The sequence below is a fragment of the Schistocerca americana genome, chromosome X (genome assembly GCF_021461395.2).
Source record: "Schistocerca americana isolate TAMUIC-IGC-003095 chromosome X, iqSchAmer2.1, whole genome shotgun sequence".
Lineage (NCBI taxonomy): Eukaryota > Metazoa > Arthropoda > Insecta > Orthoptera > Acrididae > Schistocerca > Schistocerca americana.
Window position 1 is genome coordinate 298,994,940 of NC_060130.1, and position 18,943 is coordinate 299,013,882.

Below are 18,943 nucleotides of genomic sequence, written 5' to 3' on the forward strand. Positions count from 1 at the left end.
CTGATAAAGGGAGGAGTATGACATACTCCAATTACCGTTAAAGCGTTTCCAAAATTTCCGCACTTTTTACAGGGGCGAGCTCTGGCATTCGATCCAAGTGGAAGATAAAATCACGTAACCGATTACAGTACACATTGTCTGCATCTTTTCTCAAGTGCAACAAAGACACGCTGTCTGTCCTAAGGTACTTCACAGACGTGAAGATGTTTGTCCTCTTGGAAGAAAGCAATTATATTGTAATTTGGAAACGTAAGGACAAACAATCTGTCGCGCACGTTTACTTAGTTACAGAAAATGATACCAAAGACCACCTACTTGCTAATGGTACGGAAAACGTTCATACCATTCATTTCACGTGTTATGTTGGGAAGTGATAAAAACTTTATTCGATCGTTTCGTAGGTCTTACGACAATTTAGTACCAACGGTACGTAAAAATTTATGACAAAATGGTAAAATGGCTCTGAGCACTATGGGACTTAACATATGTGGTCATCAGTCCCCTACACTTAGAACTACTTAAACCTAACCAACCTAAGGACATCACACGCATCCATGCCAGAGGTAGGATTCGAACCTGCGACCGTAGCGGTCGTGCGGTTCCAGACTGAAGCGCCTAGAACAGCTCGGCCACAGCGGCAGGCAGATTTGACACAGGTGGTGTGGCAGTGGTAGGTGTTCTGGAACTTGGCCTAAAACCACAAACACACAGATGTATAATTGGTGTCAGTCAGTTCTAAGAGAAAATACCATCTCCCTAACAAAGAGCGTAATGCTGCGTCTAATGCTCCCTGAGCAGTATCGTCTCGCAGGTAGCGTATCAGTTTTAAACTCGCGACATACCAAATAATCTGAATTAGATGTGCACGTGTCTCTGTCGATATGGGACTACCTCTTTCTCATAAGCTGCGCGTGTCTATTGTACTTCCACAACCATTTGAGATTATGGGCAAACTAAATAGATCCTAACCCCCACCTAGGGCGAACTCAAATCGTTCATGTGTTGAGCTCTTTCCTACACGCATATCTGTAGGAAAATTTTTCTACGTTTCAAAGCACTTTTTATACGTTTCAAAGCATGGCGACCTGAACTCATTTGAATTCACGGAATAATGGGTAATGGCGTTCGATTTCAGACCGCCAAAAAATGAAAATCAAAAATTTCGTATGGAGTAAGACTTCCTATTCCAGAAGTGGTGTAAATATAATAAAAATAAGAGCAAAGTAAACTGTTTCAGAGTCGATATAGGGTGCTTAATATCATTTCTGTATACTGTTATACAGCCTCCTGTTGGATTGACAGCTTATATTTTATACCTACGAAAAATGTGAGAAAATGATCACAAAATGGAGAAATATGCCTTCATTATTTGCCACTAGAAAAGGCATCATCAAATGAAGCGACGAAGTGAGTTACCTACACCATGTTTCCTAACGGCACGAACATATTCAGGATATTTTACTTCGTTCCCAACAAATGTGACGATTTCTTGCTGAAACCAGTTGCACAAAATTAGATAACTGGAACTATAGAAAGGTTTGTACTCATTAGTATAGATCGTACAGAATATTTTGTGCACTCCTGCGAATCACATTTCGCGAGCATTCACTCTGCCATTTGTATGTCTTCACTCTCCGCTGTCGGCCTGTACTTCAGTATATTGGCATCAGCTGTACAAGGGTTTCTCTAATCGCTGTTTGATTGAGGAACTGCAGTGCCAATTGTTGTAATTACCGAAATCTAAAATTCATTTTAATATCACCTGAGAGTAGATGATCGTTCAGCTTCGCTGCTCATCCACGAATAAGTATCTTACATGACGGACTGCATCTTTGACCCATTAATCGTGCAATCAACGAAAAAGTTCTCAGTTTCTTGAACTGACTGTATTTAGCTAACTACTACAGCAGCAATATTTTCACGGTAGCGCAAATATAAGAACTGTAAATTAAATAGTGAATAGCGCTGTGTCGTGGAGCAACTTAGTTTTAATTAGTTTTGAATAATTTTCTATTTTGAGAAGTATGGTTTCTGCTTAGTTCTGCAGTGTAATCGAAAACGATTGACTTAATATTTACGGCCGTTGAATACGGCGCACCACTGTCGCGGGGCAGTCTCGTCTGCTGCGAGTACATTTGCAGTTGTATGGTTTGTTTAGCTTTCAAGTGGCCTTCAAATGTCCGTCCGCTGGCCCCCTGCCCCCGTTCATTACATGGTTCAAATGGCTCTGAGCACTATGGGACTTAACATCTGAGGTCATCAGTCCCCTCGAACTTAGAACTACTTAAACCTAACTAACCTAAGGACATCACACACATCCATGCCCGAGGCAGGATTCGAACCTGCGACCGTAGCAGTCGCGCGGTTCCGGACTGAAGCGCCTAGAACCGCTCGGCCACAACGGCCGGCCGTTCATTATATGACAGCAGGAGATTTTGTTGCAGTTCATCTGCGAACTTAAACGATATTGCAGCCATTAGAGTGAACTCGCTATTATATTACATTAAACATACCTGCTACCGAGTACTTGCGCAGAGAATGACTTAGAACTTAAATCTATTTGGTGTTTAGCTAGTTGCGGGCAACAGCTGTATATAAGCGCTAAAAAACGATCTTACGTTACGCAGTGCCACAGAATGGGTCTGGCTTAAAGAAGTGGGCACTTTTAGTACTTAACCATGCGATTTATAAGTAGGTGCCCTCGCTTTTTACTAAAGTGCGCTGCGTATTTGCCCTTCTACAATTGAATTCAATGGCAGAAGGTACTTAGAATTGTTCCACACATTCAGGTTCCTTCCCGTTTTATTGGTGTATGGAGCGTAAGATGAACGACAGCTTAAATGTATCTTTACGCACTGTGATCAGTATAATCTTGTTTTCACAGTCCTCCCTAGAGAGATGTAGGAGGTTCTATTATATTCATAGATTCACCAATATCATTTCTTTAAACTATAAAGCTGACTTTCATGGAATACATGATGTGAAGGACAATCAAACAACTTAAAATCAAAGATGGGAAAACAGTCTACCTTAAACTGAGTGAAATTTCAAATCCGCAATAGCTGTTTGTGATTTCCCTAAAGTTCTAAATTATGTAAAGGTTCCTTAGCTATGGTTGCCCGACCTGTAAGGTAATTTGTGTTTCACGGAATAGTTTACATCTAGCTTAAAACATCTCCCAGTTCATTCTTTTCATCATTTCCATGGCGCTCTTCTGTGAGTTAAACTTGTCTATTCGAGCAGTTATTCCTTGTGTACGTTAGGTATCCGCGGTTGTCTATTGGTACGGATCTCATGCACTCGAACAATATACTAAGAGGAGCCGCAGTAATACTTTGATGACAATGTCCTTGTTTAACTTGAAATATTTTTCCAGTATCATACGAATGAAAAAAATTCTGCTGCATGATTTCATACTGTTCAGTGTATCCGATCAACCCAGTTCATATCTCCTCAAATTTATACCAAGAAGAGACTTGTTGGCAGTTCAAAACTGTGTGCCGGACCGGGGCTGGAACCCATTACACCAACGTATCTGTAAGACTGAGAAATGGTACTGTAGCTTTTCCGTTTTGTGTAGTGCAGAATTTTACATTTCTGAACATTTAAAGCAAATCGCCAATCTCAGTACAGGTTTGAAATCTTATAAAGAATTGTATGATTTGTAAGAGATATGAGCAGATTATTGTCTGCTAGGTCATTAATGTACGATACTAACAGTAAGCATCCCAAAATACACTACTGGCCATTAAAATTGCTACACCACGAAGATAACATGCTACAGACGCGAAAATTAACCGACTGGAAGAAGATGCTGTGATATACGAATGATTAGCTTGTCAGAGCATTCAGACAAGGTTGGCGCCGGTGGCGACACCTACAACGTGCTAACATGAGGAAAGTTTCCGACCGATTTCTCATACACAAACAGCAGTTGACCGGCGTTGCCTCGTGAAACGATGTTGTGCTGCCTCGTGTAAGGAGGAGAAATGCGTACCATCACGTTTCCGACTTTGCTAAAGGTCGGATTGTAGCCTATCACGATTGCGGTTCATCGTATCGCGACATTGCTGCTCGCGTTGGTCGAGATCCAAAGACTGTTAGAAGAATATGGAATCGGTGGGTTCAGGAGGGTAATACGGAACACCATGCTGGATCCCAACGGCCTCGTATCACTAGCAGTCGAGATGACAGGCATCTTATCCAAATGGCTGTAACGGATCGTGCAGCCACGTCTCGATCCCTGAGTCAACATATGGGGACATTTGCAAGATAACAATCATCTGCACGAACAGTTCGACGACGTTCGCTGCAGCATGGACTATCAGCTCGGAGACCGTGGCTGCGGTTACCCTTGACGCTGCATCACAGACAGGAGCGCCTGCGATGGTGTACTTAACGACGAACCTGGGTGCACGAATGGCAAAACGTCATTTTTTCGGACGAATCCAGGTTCTGTTTATAGCATTATGATGGTCGCATCCGTGTTAGGCGACATCGCGGTGAACGCACATTGGAAGCGTGTATTCATCGCCATACTGGCGTATCACCCGGCGTGATGGTATGAAGTGTCATTGGTTACACGTCTCTGTCACCTCTTGTTAGAGTTTACGGCACTTTGAACTGTGGACGTTACGTTTCAGATGTGTTACGACATGTGGCTCTACCTTTGATTTGATCCATGCGAAACCCTACATTTTCAGCAGGATAATGCACGCCCGCATGTTCCAGATCCTGTACCGGCCTTTCTGGATACAGAAAATGTTCGACTGCTGCCCTGGGCAGCACATTCTCCAGATCTCTCACCAACTGAAAACATTTGGTCTATGGTGGCCGAGCAACTGGCTCGTCACAATACGCCAGTCACTACTCTTGATGAACTGTGGTACAGTGTTGAAGCTGCATGGGCAGTTGTACCTGTACACGCCATCCATGCTCTGTTTGACTCAATGCCCAGGCGTATAAAGGCCGTTATTACGGCGAGAGGTGGTTGTTCTGGGTAGTGATTTCTCAGGATCTATGCACCCAAATTGCGTCAAAAAGTAATCACATGTCAGTTCTAGTATAATATATTTGTCCAATGAATACCCGTTTATCATCTGTATTTCTTCTTGGTGTAGCAATTCTAATGGCCAGTAGTGTACTTCCCTGGCGCATGAGTGAAGTTACTGATTCTCCCTCAAAGATGTGCTACGTACTCCCTACTAAGAAATTCTTAAGTCACAACTTCAACATGACACCACTGACGAGCATACTTCGGTTAATAAGCGTTCGTCTGGTACAATTTCTGTGTAACCAAAAGCGGTGTATGGCGAAATATTTGTGGGGTGGCTTTGCAACGACGGGTTGATGTGTTGTAGACACGACGTCGCCGTCGCAGATGCTGTTATTCAACGGACTGTACGTCTGGGGCCGGTGGGCTGTGCCCTTCAGCCGCGTGGCTGAGCCGCAGCCGTTCCACAAGACAGGCTCTGCTGAGGTGTTTGTGCCTATGGTCCGCGCTGCCGGCTCCATCCGGGGAGGCAACCTGACCGACCTCGACGCCGTTGCGGTGGAGTTTCCATATGAGGTACTGTACGTCTTCACCGAATATGCACTCGTTAGAGATGTCAGCAGGCATGAATATTCACACCTTCTGTTACACATTCACAACTTCACTGTTTAATCTTATTCACTGGCCGAAAAAAAAAATCACAGAACCAAGGAGGAGCGGTGTGACACAAACGAATGTTGAAAGGCTTGTCTCTAAATCTGAAAGATGTGTATTAAAATTTCGCTCCAGCCGCGGAAGAGTGGAGCTACTAGCGTAACTGTGAGGATCAAATCAGGTTTGCTTTAAATTTACTCTGTAACGGTAGTGACATGGTGAGTTGACATTGTATTGTATTGTATGTTAACCGGGGACCTAGAAACGACGGAGAGGCTCCGTCCCCGCCGCAGCCGTAGTTGTCCACAACCCCACGACTACTACCGCAGTCCACTTCACCCCTCCGCCGCCCCACACCGAACCTTTCTTTCAGGGTTATTGTGCTGTTCGGCCCCCGGTGGACCCTGCCCCCCCCCCCCCCTCCCAGGGAACGTCTCACACCAGACGAGTGTAACCGCTATGTTTGCGTGGTAGAGTAATGGTGGTGTACGCGTACGTGGAGAACTTGATTGCGCAGCAATCGCCGACATAGTGTAACTGAGGCGGAATAAGGGGAACCAGCCCGCATTCACCGAGGCAGATGGAAAACCGCCTAAAAACCATCCACAGACTGGCCGGTTCACCGGACCTCGACACAAATCCGCCGGACGGATTCGTGCCTGGGATCGGCGCTCCTTCCCGCCCGGAAAGCCGTGCGTCAGACCGCACGGCCAACCGGGCGGGCGAGTTGACATTAGTCAAGAAAAAGTGACAAAGACGCAATTATCATTACCGCACTGAGTTTGAACTAGGTCGTGATATAGGGCAACTAGAAGCAGAATGTTTCTTCTGCATTATTGCAGAGAGACTTCGCAAGAATGCAGCCACTGCACAAAATTGCTGACGGCGACGGTCACGAGAATGTAGGGTCGCAAGAAGACCGGACTCCGGCCGGCCACGTGGTACTACCGAGAGCGAAGACCGTAGTGCTCGACGTATGGGTCTCGCGCATCTTACTGCATCTGCAGCAGCAATTTTCATCACCCCCCCCCCCATCTCAACCCTCCCTAGGGGCGCACCGCTCTTTGCCAGGTTCGCGGATGGCTACCACGGGGCCTCAGCCTTTGTAGCATCTTTCCCCTTCCATGCTACATGTCTGTCCTCTTGCTGTTCTTTTCCCTCTGCTTTGGGGAACATGCCTGAGTTGTTTCTGGAAACGAATTCCGCATTTTCGGTAGTCAGTATCAGAAAACTCTCCACTGTTTTTTATTCTTTTCTTCTTTCACTTCCACCTTCTCCTGTCCTTCCTCCGTTTGAGGTTCCTCTTTTTCTTCGTCCTCACTGTGCGCTCCTGAAGGCGATCCCACGCATCTGACGAGTGATAGTTGACTGTGTAACGCGTAATTCCCAGCCCCAGGTCGACAGGTAGAGTTCGCATGCACCCCCTGGTACAGGTCAGGCCCAGGGAGCGGTGACTGCGTGGGCTGCTACCTTCCCAAATTGCCGACTGTCAGGTGTTCCGGAGATGTGACCAGAGGTGTGAACAGTCACCTAAAGCGCGTGCACCCCATTCTGAAGGGGGCCCCATTTGGAAGGAGCGCCATCAGAGATGCTGGCAATCACGGAGGTTTTCTCACAATGAGCGAATCATCTTCACGTTCAACGGCTACGAAATGGAATGAGGCTAAAGCTTCAAGGACCCTCCCAGATGCACCACGGTTCCCCGTGGTTTCACATACTGATGACAGTCAGCCCTTTTCCACAGTAAATCTGTTCATTATTCAGAAAAGTGCTGAAGCAATTGCTGGCCGTGTGAAATCCTGCTCTAGTTTACGCAGTAGCACTTTGCTTTTGGAAACTGCTTCTGATTCTAAAGCACAACTGCATGCAGCTTCGCTCCTCCATGCCTATCCTATTCGTGTCGAGGCCCATCAAAGGCTGAATTCTTCATGTAGTGTTATCTACACTAGGCTGCTCGATGGTCTGACCGAGGCAAAAATCCAAACGCACCTCTTTGATCAGGGTGTCATTGCAGTACACTGGGTGTCTCCTTAGTGCCCACATTCTCTCTCTCTCTCTCTGTCTCTCTCTCTCTCTCTCTCGGTAGAGTGTTTCTTCCATCGAAGATCAAAGCAGGTTATGAAGTTATCGCAGTCAGGCCGTTAATACTGAATCCGATGCACTGCTGCCAGTGTCATCGTTACAACCACAGTCGAGAGTCCTATGGACACCCAGGCCAATGTGTAAGCTGTGGTAGGGATGCATGAGGGCGCTTGTCCACCTCCTCCTCCTCCCCACTGCACCAACTGCAATGGCGACCCTGCCGCCTTCTCCCGCAACTGTCCAGTGTATCTGGATGAGCGGGCTGTCCAGGAGATCCGGATGAAGGAAAAGTGCCTTATCCGGTCGCTCGCAATTTGTTTGCTAGTAGGAAACCTTGCATTCTACCATCTGGCACCTACAGTACTGTTCTTGTTACATTTCGCTCCGTGAAGGATATGACAACGCAAACATGCGACCTCAAATTTAACACCACGGTTGTGAAACCGCCCAACGTCGCGGTAGCGTCCCCATCTCCTCCTCCAACTGTGTAACGCGCCACAAAACTTTAACCTCTAGGGACAAAAAGTCCGGCGAAGACTTTCTATGTCCCTCCAGCCAGCCAGCCAGCCAACTAACCAACGAACCAACATCTGAGTCTTCCTCCGCAAACCAGAATGCCTCGAAGAAGTCAAAGACAAACGGCCGTCTACTTCGCAGAGTCGAAGATCCTCTTCGATGGTGTCGCCAAGTGATAGCTTCGCCTGGCCGACCTCCATGTCGCTGGTGCCCACCACTACCAGCTTCTCTGCCCTCGACTCCGCTGGCCGACAGAAGGAGAATGTCGACGATTCTGTAGACATAATGGAGCAGTATCCTCCTGCATATGGGCTCTGTAGCAGCGAGCGTTCGAAGGGTGGCACTCGGCAGCAGCCAAGGTTACATCCCTTCATTTTTTCCTCGTCATGACTCTCCTCCAATGGAACGTTCGCGATCTTCGATCCAACAAAGAGGATTTACGGCTACTGTTAGAATCGCAGCGTCCACTTGCTTCCTCCCTTCAGGGAGCTCTCGCATTTGTTCCCAGTCCGCTTTGGCCTTCCCCTGAGGACGGCTTCCATCTCGTGGGGGAGTTACGCTGCTCATACAGTATGACATTCACAGTCCTCGTATCTCAGCCCGCTAGTGCTTACATTCCCTCCGATGATCTCTGTGTTGCTGTCTGTCGGTAAGTGGTGTCACTTTGGGATCGTCACTGGTCCTCCCTTCATGTAACAAGCTCCGCGTTATTAAGCTTCTCCCATCACCTTGGACGACCTCTTCTCGGCCCTCTCGCCTTGAGATCATTTTAGCTAGGTTGCGCAACACGCGGGCTGTCGACCGCGTTTTACTTTTTATACGTCGTAGCAATATGGCGAACGCCATTTAATTTTTAGTTCATGACCTCCGTTTCTCTATAGAATGTTTAATAGACCTTTTTCCGCGTCCCTGTTTTTAGCTGTCTTCTCTTCCGTCGATTGGGATTAACTTGTAATCGTTTTTAACTCCTCTTAGTCTGTGTTCTACAGTCCTGATGTAGGCGCGTATGACCCTAGTTGTTTATGCGCCCTAAACAAAACAAACAAGGACAGCTCAGTCAGACGCCTCGTAACGTGCATTTCACTAACCCCAAACCACTTCCATTTGCGACTTAAGTGATACCAAGCGGAAGCTCATTGGATGGTAGGGTGGGGGTATTTTGCGTTTTCTGAGGACAGCTGATTCTCCTTGGCGCCAGTGACGGCCGTTTGTTGGTTAGGAGGTGGCCAGTTCAGATCCTGCAAGCATCGTGCCTGCATGCCTGACACTGTGGACATACACCTAAAGCAGCAGGAATACTATCGTTGCTATCCCATGCAATCAGAATGCAAATCTGTTCGTCCTTCTGGTGATTCGATCTATTGTGCCGCCGTTCACGAACGGAATTTTTGAAATTCGTGGTAAGGTCTTATGGGACCAAACTGCTGAGGTCATCGGTCCCTAAGGTTACACACTACTTAATCTAACTTAAACTAACTTACGCTAAGGATGACACATACGCTCATGCCCGAGGGAGGACTCGAACCTCCGACGGGGAAGCCGCGCGGACCGTGACAAGAAGCCCTAGACCGCTCGGCTACCCTAAGACGAACGTCATTCCAGGATGTGTCATCCAACAGGATAATGCTCACACACATACCGCTGTTGTGACCCAACATGATGTACAGTGTGTCGACATGTTGCCTTGGCTTGCTCAATCACCATATCAGTCTCCAATCGAGCACATATGGGACATAATCAGACAATAACTCCAGCGTCACCCACAACCACCATTGACCGGCCAAGGCGTGGAACCCCATCCCACAAATTGACATCCGGCACCTGTACAACGCAACACGTGCACGTCTGCATGCTCACATTCAACGTTCTGGTGATTAAACCGATTATTAATGTACCAATATTTCATATTTTCAATGACTTATGACGTGCTGACATTAACCTGTTGTCTTGCAATGTAAATCACTTACATATGTTACTTAGATAAATGTATTCCCGAAATTTCATTACAGCACATTTTTTGGTATTGCGATTTTTTTTTTCCGCTCGTGTATTACAAAGGTCACCAATAATGGTTCGCTAGGTAATGTATGAGGGCTGATCAACAAAGACTAAGACTGATTTTCTCCTGTAGCTGCTGTAATAGTTTCCTAACTATATCATGAATACTGGAAAAGACTGGGTTTTTATGTATGTCCATAGGCCGCAACACCCTCGTATCGATAGGTTGATAGTAATGCTTTATTTTGTAGGCACTCTTTGAATTTCGCATGTAAAGCAAGGGATGTGACGCTAGAGGAACAGTACGACGCAAAAACTGTGTTCGTTTAAACTATACAGCCACTGAAACTTACGAAAAGCGTTTTGGCAGCTATTTTTCAGTAGACCTGATACGTACTAATTTTATTTTATTGATACCGTTAATTTAAATTTTTAATAGATACTGTTTTTCAAGTTTAGTTATTTTCTATGTTTCGTTACCTTTATATTTACGTAATGTTTAACTTAATATTTTTACTTACATTACCGCTTCACTGTCGGACATTTACTGTGTTCGTGGTTCACTGTTGACGTGTAATATCTTTGTCGGTGTTGTTCACGAGTATTACACCATCTCAGACGCGAACAGTTAGTCTGATGATAACCTTGTAAGCCGAAAAACGGTTAATAAAATAAATTCATACTTTAGAACATCAACAGTATTACAATTTTCATTTAAGATTTTACGGTTAGTATTTGCATAAGGACCGAATATCACATCTGCCAAACATCACAGTGGACATGTTCAGTTTCTTTCGTGACCGTTCTTAAGTGGCAACTAGAAGAGTCCACTGATAACTGCGTTTTGAGAATATAATTTCGTATTTTTAGAAGTGTGCTATAGTACGTGCACATTTAAGAACTACCAACGTGGTTGCAAGTAGTTGAGGCACCAAACCTAGTAAGTAGCCCTCCACATTTGCCAGTTGAAACACCTTTACTGAGTGACCAAGTAAAGCCTCCAGAGAACCTGGGTCGAACTGGGGGACTGGAAATATTTTTCTTGTGGGAAATTGTTGCTCATTGTATTCATTTCCGTGTTGCCGTAGTGGTGTTTCATTATTTCTTATCAGCGTAAGTGGATAAACTGGCTGCGAGACCGTCATGTCTGTATTGCCAGCAAATCAGATATTGAGGCTATGTTACACAGCGTAGTCTTTATTTATTTTGTCGTTTACGACAAACAATAATTCGTCTCTCACATGTTGTATTCTTTCTGAAAATAATAGGCAGTAGTTGTTTATCGTATTAAGCGTACAGTTTCGTCTCAAATACGAATCTGCGTCTAAAATGTCCTGCAAGCAGTGCGACACGTGGAAAAAATTAAATCTAGGTCAAGCAAATATCCATTACTGATTAAATGTGTTCTGACAGGCGTATGAAATGCGAAATTGGCGAGTGGATGTTAAGATAAGTCAACTCTACAGTATAAAAGGATGCAGCGAGTATCGAAAATGTTCGTCTTCCGAACTTGGCCCCGAGGCCACGGTCAAGTAGCTACAAGCTTTAAGGTTATCTGAGAGCTCACTAATTATCCACTTTGAACAGCTCGGAAGACGGAAGCTGTCAAGTTATATTTAGCGATAATCGAGTTTCTCTGAAGAAAAGATCATCGAAATTTCACCGAAAATATTTCAAGAAAGGTCAACGAGATGTTCGGGAAATTTGTGAAAATAAGGTGATTTATAGCAGGGAAATAACCAGCGTTATTATTGTTGCATTTAACGTTTCGTGCTTCCCACTCAATCTATACAGTAAGATTCACCGATCTTCGAGGTGCTCACACGACAGTAGAAAAACAGTAAGGCTGGTTTAATCTAAATCCCCGTTGACAAAGTGGTCCTCAGTGAAGCAGCATTAGCTCAATTTCCCGTTAAGAACGGGAAAAATCTGTTGACTTTCTTGATGGAGCATTTCAAACAGTCGTCTGAAATCATTTATGGAACCAACGAAAACTTCAATCGAAATGACCAGACAAGAATTTGAACTCAATTTCGAACTTAAGCTACATATCATAAAGTTGTGCTTTAATGGTATAGTAGGAAGTACGGATTCATAAGTTACATCAACTGGGCTGTTGGAAACTTCTGGGTAAAAGTGACAGTTATAAGTAATCACACTGGTAAATATTCATCTTCTAAAATCGTTCGCAGTGGCCATATGTGCTTAGCTTAGCTCCGAAATGACAGATTCACTTTATAAAATGCCATCGTAGTGTGTTTTCTCCTCAGTTTTCCGTTACGTGTTTCGAAACAGACACGTCCCCATAATAGATAAGAACCAGTGTCCAAATGAATAAAGGAAATCACATATGCAACGAAGATATCGAACACCAAGTTTTCACGTAACGTAAAAAGGAAGTAGCGTGGATCACAAATTATTCTGGCTAGAATTAGTGTGCAGTACTTAAAATTGTAGTGTGGTAAGTTTCAAACACTAAATAATATGCTAAAAGGAAAAATATTTAAAATTATCATGCTGATAAAACCACGTAGTTTGCAGCGAATGTATGAGAGCGTGCTGGAAAGTAACGCCTCAGGATTTTTCATGTGGTAACTCTTAATGCTTTATAAATAAAACAAACGTTATTAACGTTCTACAAATTTTCTCTTCAATCTACAAATTTATTTCTTAAGTCACCCTGGCTACGAACATATTGCTTCCAGTGAGATACCATTCAGTTGATACTGTCACTGTGAAAGTTCTGAATACGTTGATGGAGCCATAACCTCACCTATTTGCACAGCTTCATCATCACCAGAGTGAAGTCCTCGAAGATATTCTGGAAACAGATGAAAACCTCATGGGGCCAAGTCAGTACTGTATGGAGGGTGATACTTCACAGTGAACCCCAGACTTGCAGGTGCCGCAGAGCTCGTATGTGGTCTGGCATTGTAACGTTGAAGGAGAGGCTGCACTGTGTGTGGACGAACTCTTCGAATTCGAAACTCGAGTACAGCACGATGTTTCTCGCGCACCGACATAGTTAGATTGCACACCGCCATGTTACACGATAGAATTCTGTGTCCTCTAGCGGCAGAGGGCTGCAAATATGTAGACACGAAGAATATCTTACATAAATTCGGAGGCATTACTTTCAGCCGCCTTCGTAAATGTTTTTCACAATGACGTGCTTTAAATGTGGTAAAAAATGTTTTACACTCTGACAAAATATGAGGCACCGTGAATGAGTTATGCAAATTGGTCACGAACTGATATTCATACAGGTATAGACGAAACATGTAAAATTGCAAAATCGGCGCCCGATGGATGAATGTGTGACGCTGCAGCGCATTTTCATCGCGCAGCTGGCGAGGGTAGCAAACAGGCGGTATGCCGATGTCAGGGAATAAGGTCAGTGCGAAATTCATTCCGTGTACTCAGTTGGTTAGTAACAATCCCTCGCAGACAGGTGTGTGAACAGTATACGCAGAAGTAAGAAAAATGGCGTGTGACGAGGGCCTCGCGTCTGGTAGACCGCTCGCCTGGTGCAAGTCTTTCGATTTGACGCCACTTCGGCGACTTGCGCGTCGATGGGGATGAAATGATGATGATTAGGACAACACAACACCCAGTCCCTGAGCAGAGAAAATCTCCGACCCAGCCGGAAATCGAACCCGGCCCCTTAGGATTGACAGTCCGTCGCGCTGACCACTCAGCTACCGGGAGCGGACTACCCAGAAGTGAACGTGTGAAAGACGACCTGTAAAGGGGCTCAAAGAAGCTGGTTGGAATAATCGGCGAGTCGCTCGACGTTTGGATACCACGTTGGTGGGTGAATATGGCAGAACACAGCTTCGAGAAGGAAACAGTCGACCTAGAGAGATGACAGAACGTGAGTACTGAGCAAATATCAGACACGCTCTGAGTTTGGGCTTGATTATTATCGATCCGACGTGCAACTGGTGCTTCAGTGGCAGAACGGAGACCGATCTCACGACGCCCCTTACACCAACTACCACTGTCTTCCGTACACCAACAAGACGGTTTTCCGATGTGTCTGGCACATTCGGCCTCGAGTCTCACCGACTGGAGTCGAATCGTCTTCAGTGATGAGGCCTGCTTCGAACTGGACCCCGATTACAAGCGAAGACGTGGCTGGAGACACAACGGACAACGGTGGGATACCAACGTGGCTGTCGCCCAATATACGACTTGACAAACAGGAGTGATGGTCTAGGGTGCCATTTGCAGGACTCCTTTGGTTGTCATCCGAGACACTGTTACAGTACAGCGTTACGACGAAATTCTACGTCCCACTGTGTTGCCTTTCATGGCAAGCCATTCTGGATTTACATTTCAGCAAGATAATGCCCGCTCGCACATTCCGAGAATTTGAACTGATTGTCTTCGTGCTTGCCATACCCTACTTAGGCCAGCAAGGTCGCCGGACCTCTCCCAATTGAGAACATTTGGAGCACTATGTGCAGTGTCCTCCTACCAGCTCATACTTTGTAGGATCAGTCGCCCCAATTGAACAGAAGTTTATACAATAACCCCGAGGACATCCAACAACTCCATCAATCAACGCCATGTCGAATAACTGCTTCCATGATGTCCAAAGATGGACCAACATGTTATTGACTTTCTCAGTTCGTGATGCTTGAACAAATCATACATATTTTCTGAAATTGTAATCGCTTGTTTGTCTGCATGTGTACATCACACCAACAGATTTCTGTCCCATTAGGCTGTAACGTCCCCTTAGAAAAATTTATGAATGATTGTGCTGGTAAACCCCTTACGTTATTTGATTTTCAAACAGCTGAGCAAAACTGAACGTACTCAGACATTTCTCACTTTACGTATTCTGATAATCACTAAACTGACACACAATATTTTTAGCACAACGCAATCTGACTTTCAAAAATCCCTACAAAAGAATGGCCCTGACTAACAATAACCTATACTTTTCATGAATCACTTACCTCACAAAAATCTTCGTTACTCGAACTACTGCAATACAGCGAGCGCCAATACTGCCAGCTAAATAAGATTCTAACTACTGAAGGCACTAACTACTGATAGGCATAATTAGCAAATGAAAGCTTTTGATAGAGAACAAACAATGTATTTACCTTAATAGTGTTCAAAAGTCATAATATACAGGGTGTTACAAAAAGGTACGGCCAAACTTTCAGGAAACATTCCTCACACACAAAGAAAGAAAATATGTAATGTGGACATGTGTCCGGAAACGCTTACTTCCCATGTTAGAGCTCATTTTATTACTTCTCTTCAAATCACATTAATCATGGAATGGAAACACACAGCAACACAACGTACCAGCGTGATTTCAAACACTTTGTTACAGGAAATGTTGAAAATGTCCTCCGTTAGCGAGGACACATGCATCCACCCTCCGTCGCATGGACTCCCTGATGCGCTGATGCAGCCCTGGAGAATGGCGTATTGTATCACAGCCGTCCACGATACGAGCACGAAGAGTCTCTACACTTGGTACCGGGGTTGCGTAGACAAGAGCTTTCAAATGCCCCCATAAATGAAAGTCACGAGGGTTGAGGTCAGGAGAGCGTGGAGGCCATGGAATTGGTCCGCCTCTACCAATTCATTGGTCACCGAATCTGTTGTTGAGACGCGTACGAACACTTCGACTGAAATTTGCAGGAGCTCCATCGTGCATGAACCACATGTTGTGTCGTACTTGTAAAGGCACATGCTCTAGCAGCACAGGTAGAGTATCCCGTATGAAATCATGCCGGTGAATCGAGGAAGTACGTACTGACGAAACTAAAATGAGCTATAACATGGAAATTAAGCGTTTCCGCACACATGTCCACATAACATCTTTTCTTTATTTGTGTGTGAGGAATGTTTCTTGAAAGTTTGGCCGTACCTTTTTTTGTAACACCCTGCATATATATATATATATATATATATATATATATATATATATATATATATATATATATATGTATATATATATATATATGTATATATATATATATATATATATACAGGGTGTTCATGACATCCAGTCTTACAAATTTACTGTCTCTGATGGACACACGTTCAGATCATCCGCTCTCAAAACTCCATCTCACTCCCCACATCCACCACTGCTGGCGGCTCACCTCCAACTGTGCAACGCTACGCACTGTTAACAGCCAACTGCCGAACACTACAATAGCAAATTCCAACAATGCCCCATACTGCACACAGCACAGCCAGTGATTTTCATACAGAGCGCTACGTGGCGTTACCAATATAAAAACCTAAACAGCCTACTTACAAGGCTAATACCTTCATGTGCTTGTAGAGCTGATGTTGAGATGTCTCAATGTACCAACGCCGTTGGGATTACAGTTGCTGGCTGCTTGGGCTCGTAAAATGCTATAACGTACAGTAGAGAGAACTGAAATTTCTGTGCTTCTTACTTCCAACGCCAGCGATCCTTATAACTTAAACAGGGGACATTCGTTGCAGAGAACATGGAAATGTTATAAATTTCATAAAATTTTCAAAAAGCGTGTAGGTTCTTTTTGTTAGGTGCCAATAACCACTTTCAACAAATAGGGCCATGGCTTGTTTTGATTTCCTGGTGTTCTGTGGCTGTTCAGCATCAACTGGATTCCGTTATGTCTGCAGAGTAGCGGAAAAATCCTGTGCTGTAAAGGTAAAGGGCTGTTTCAGGGTGGGCAGTACTCGCTGCTCGTGCTGGTGCCCAACGCGAAGGGCGGCCTGGCCAGCATGCTGTCCGACCTGTCAGTGTTCTCCCTGGCCGAGGTGATGGAGCGGCTGGTTGCCCGAGACGTCGAGGTGGTGCTGCCAGCCTTCAGCATCCAGACCGTCACCAAGCCACAGCGAGCCCTCTCCCGGGTATGTCCACATGCCATCTCTCCTCTCTTTATACGGCACTGGAGTCAATGTACAGAGAGAAACTGAAACAGTAAATCCAGAACCTATGCCATTAGACTAAAATAAGAAAAGCTTGGCCCTCTCATTGTTTACAGTAGCAAACTTAATGTGGTGTAGTGTAGCGCACGTCGCGTAGGTTGAACTGTAATCCACAAGTGTTTCTGAGAAAGGTCTGTCGTCTATTCACTACATACACACATCAAAAAACTTTTGCTCCTGAAGATAGACGTTGACTGTGGATATTGTATCACAGACACAGTCACTTTGACTGTTCAGAGATGTCACTAAACCCGTCCAAAGATGTAAACAAACATGCATGAGCAGCGCCTATTAGACGGATGGGGTCCGACAACCGATCACTTAGTCATTCCACCAGGAAGGAGGTGCACGGCTCGTGTTGTCTGCAGTTCAACCACGCCTAGACGGTCAATACCACGGTTCGATCACGTCCGCATAGTTATTTTGTGCCAGAAAGGGCTCTCAGCAAGGGAAGTGTTCAGGCCTCTCGGAGTGAACCAAAGCGGTGTTGTTGAGACATGGAGGAGATACAGATCGACAGGAACTGTCGATGACATGCCTCACTCATGCCGCCCAAGGGCTACTACTGCAGTGGATGACTGCTGCCTACGGATTATGGCTCGGAGGAACAACGCCAACCATGTTGAATAATGCTTTTCGCGCAGCCACAAAACGTCGTGCTATGACTCAAACTGTGCGTAGTAGGCTGCATGATGCGAAACTTCACACCCGTCGTCCATGGCGAGGTCCATCTTTGCAACCACGAGACTCTGCAGCATGTTACTGATGAGTCCAACAAAAAGTCGAATGGACCGCTCGGGATTGGCATCACGTTCTCTTCACCGATGAGTGTCACATATGCCTTCAACCAGACAATCGTCGGAGATGTGTTTGGAGGCAAATCGGTCAGGCTGAACGCCTTACACACAGTGTCCATCGAGTGCAGCAAGGTGTAGGTTCCCTGTTGTTTTGGAGTTATATTATGTAGAGCCTACGTACGCAGCTGGTGGTCATGGAAGGCGTTGTAACGGCTGTACGATACGTGAATGCCATCCACCGATCAACAGTGCAACCATATCGGCAGCATATTGGCGAGGCATTCGTCTTCATGGACGACAATTCGCGCCCACATCGTGCACATCTTGCGAATGACTTCCTTCAATCCGGCCGGAGTGGCCGTGCGGTTCTAGGCGCTGTAGTCTGGAGCCGAGCGACCGCTACGTCGCAGGTTCGAATCCTGCCTTGGGCATGGATGTGTGTGATGTCCTTAGGTTAGTTAGGTTTAATTAGTTCTAAGTTCTAGGTGACTGATGACCTCAGAAGTTAAGTCGCATAGTGCTCAGAGCCATTTGAACCATTTTGAACTTCTTTCAGGATAACGACATCGCTCGACTAGAGTGGCCAGCATGTTCTCCAGACATGAACCCTATCGAACATGACTGAGATAGGTTGAAAAGTGCTGTTTATGGACAACGAATACAGGCATGCATCAGTGCACGAGGACGTACTACTGTGTAATAGAGGTACTGGTGTGTACAGCAATCTGGAATACCACCTCTGATGGTTCAAATGGCTCTGAGCACTATAGGACTTAACATCTATGGTCATCAGTCCCCTAGAACTTAGAACTACTTAAACCTAACTAACCTAAGGACATCACACAACACCCAGCCATCATGAGGCAGAGAAAATCCCTGACCCCGCCGGGAATCGAACCCGGGAACCCGGGCGTGGGAAGCGAGAACGCTACCGCACGACCACGAG

At 45.3% G+C, this 18,943-nt stretch overlaps 1 protein-coding gene across 1 annotated transcript in view; it reads left to right on the plus strand.

Annotated features, from left to right (window-relative positions):
• The window catches only part of LOC124555972, a 96,649-nt gene that overhangs the window by 69,393 nt on the left and 8,313 nt on the right, over nucleotides 1-18,943 (plus strand). The window contains exons 5-6 of the mRNA XM_047130018.1: nucleotides 5,361-5,569; nucleotides 16,937-17,122. Of these exons, the coding sequence (XP_046985974.1) occupies nucleotides 5,361-5,569; nucleotides 16,937-17,122 (395 nt within the window). The remainder of the gene's footprint in view (nucleotides 1-5,360; nucleotides 5,570-16,936; nucleotides 17,123-18,943) is intronic.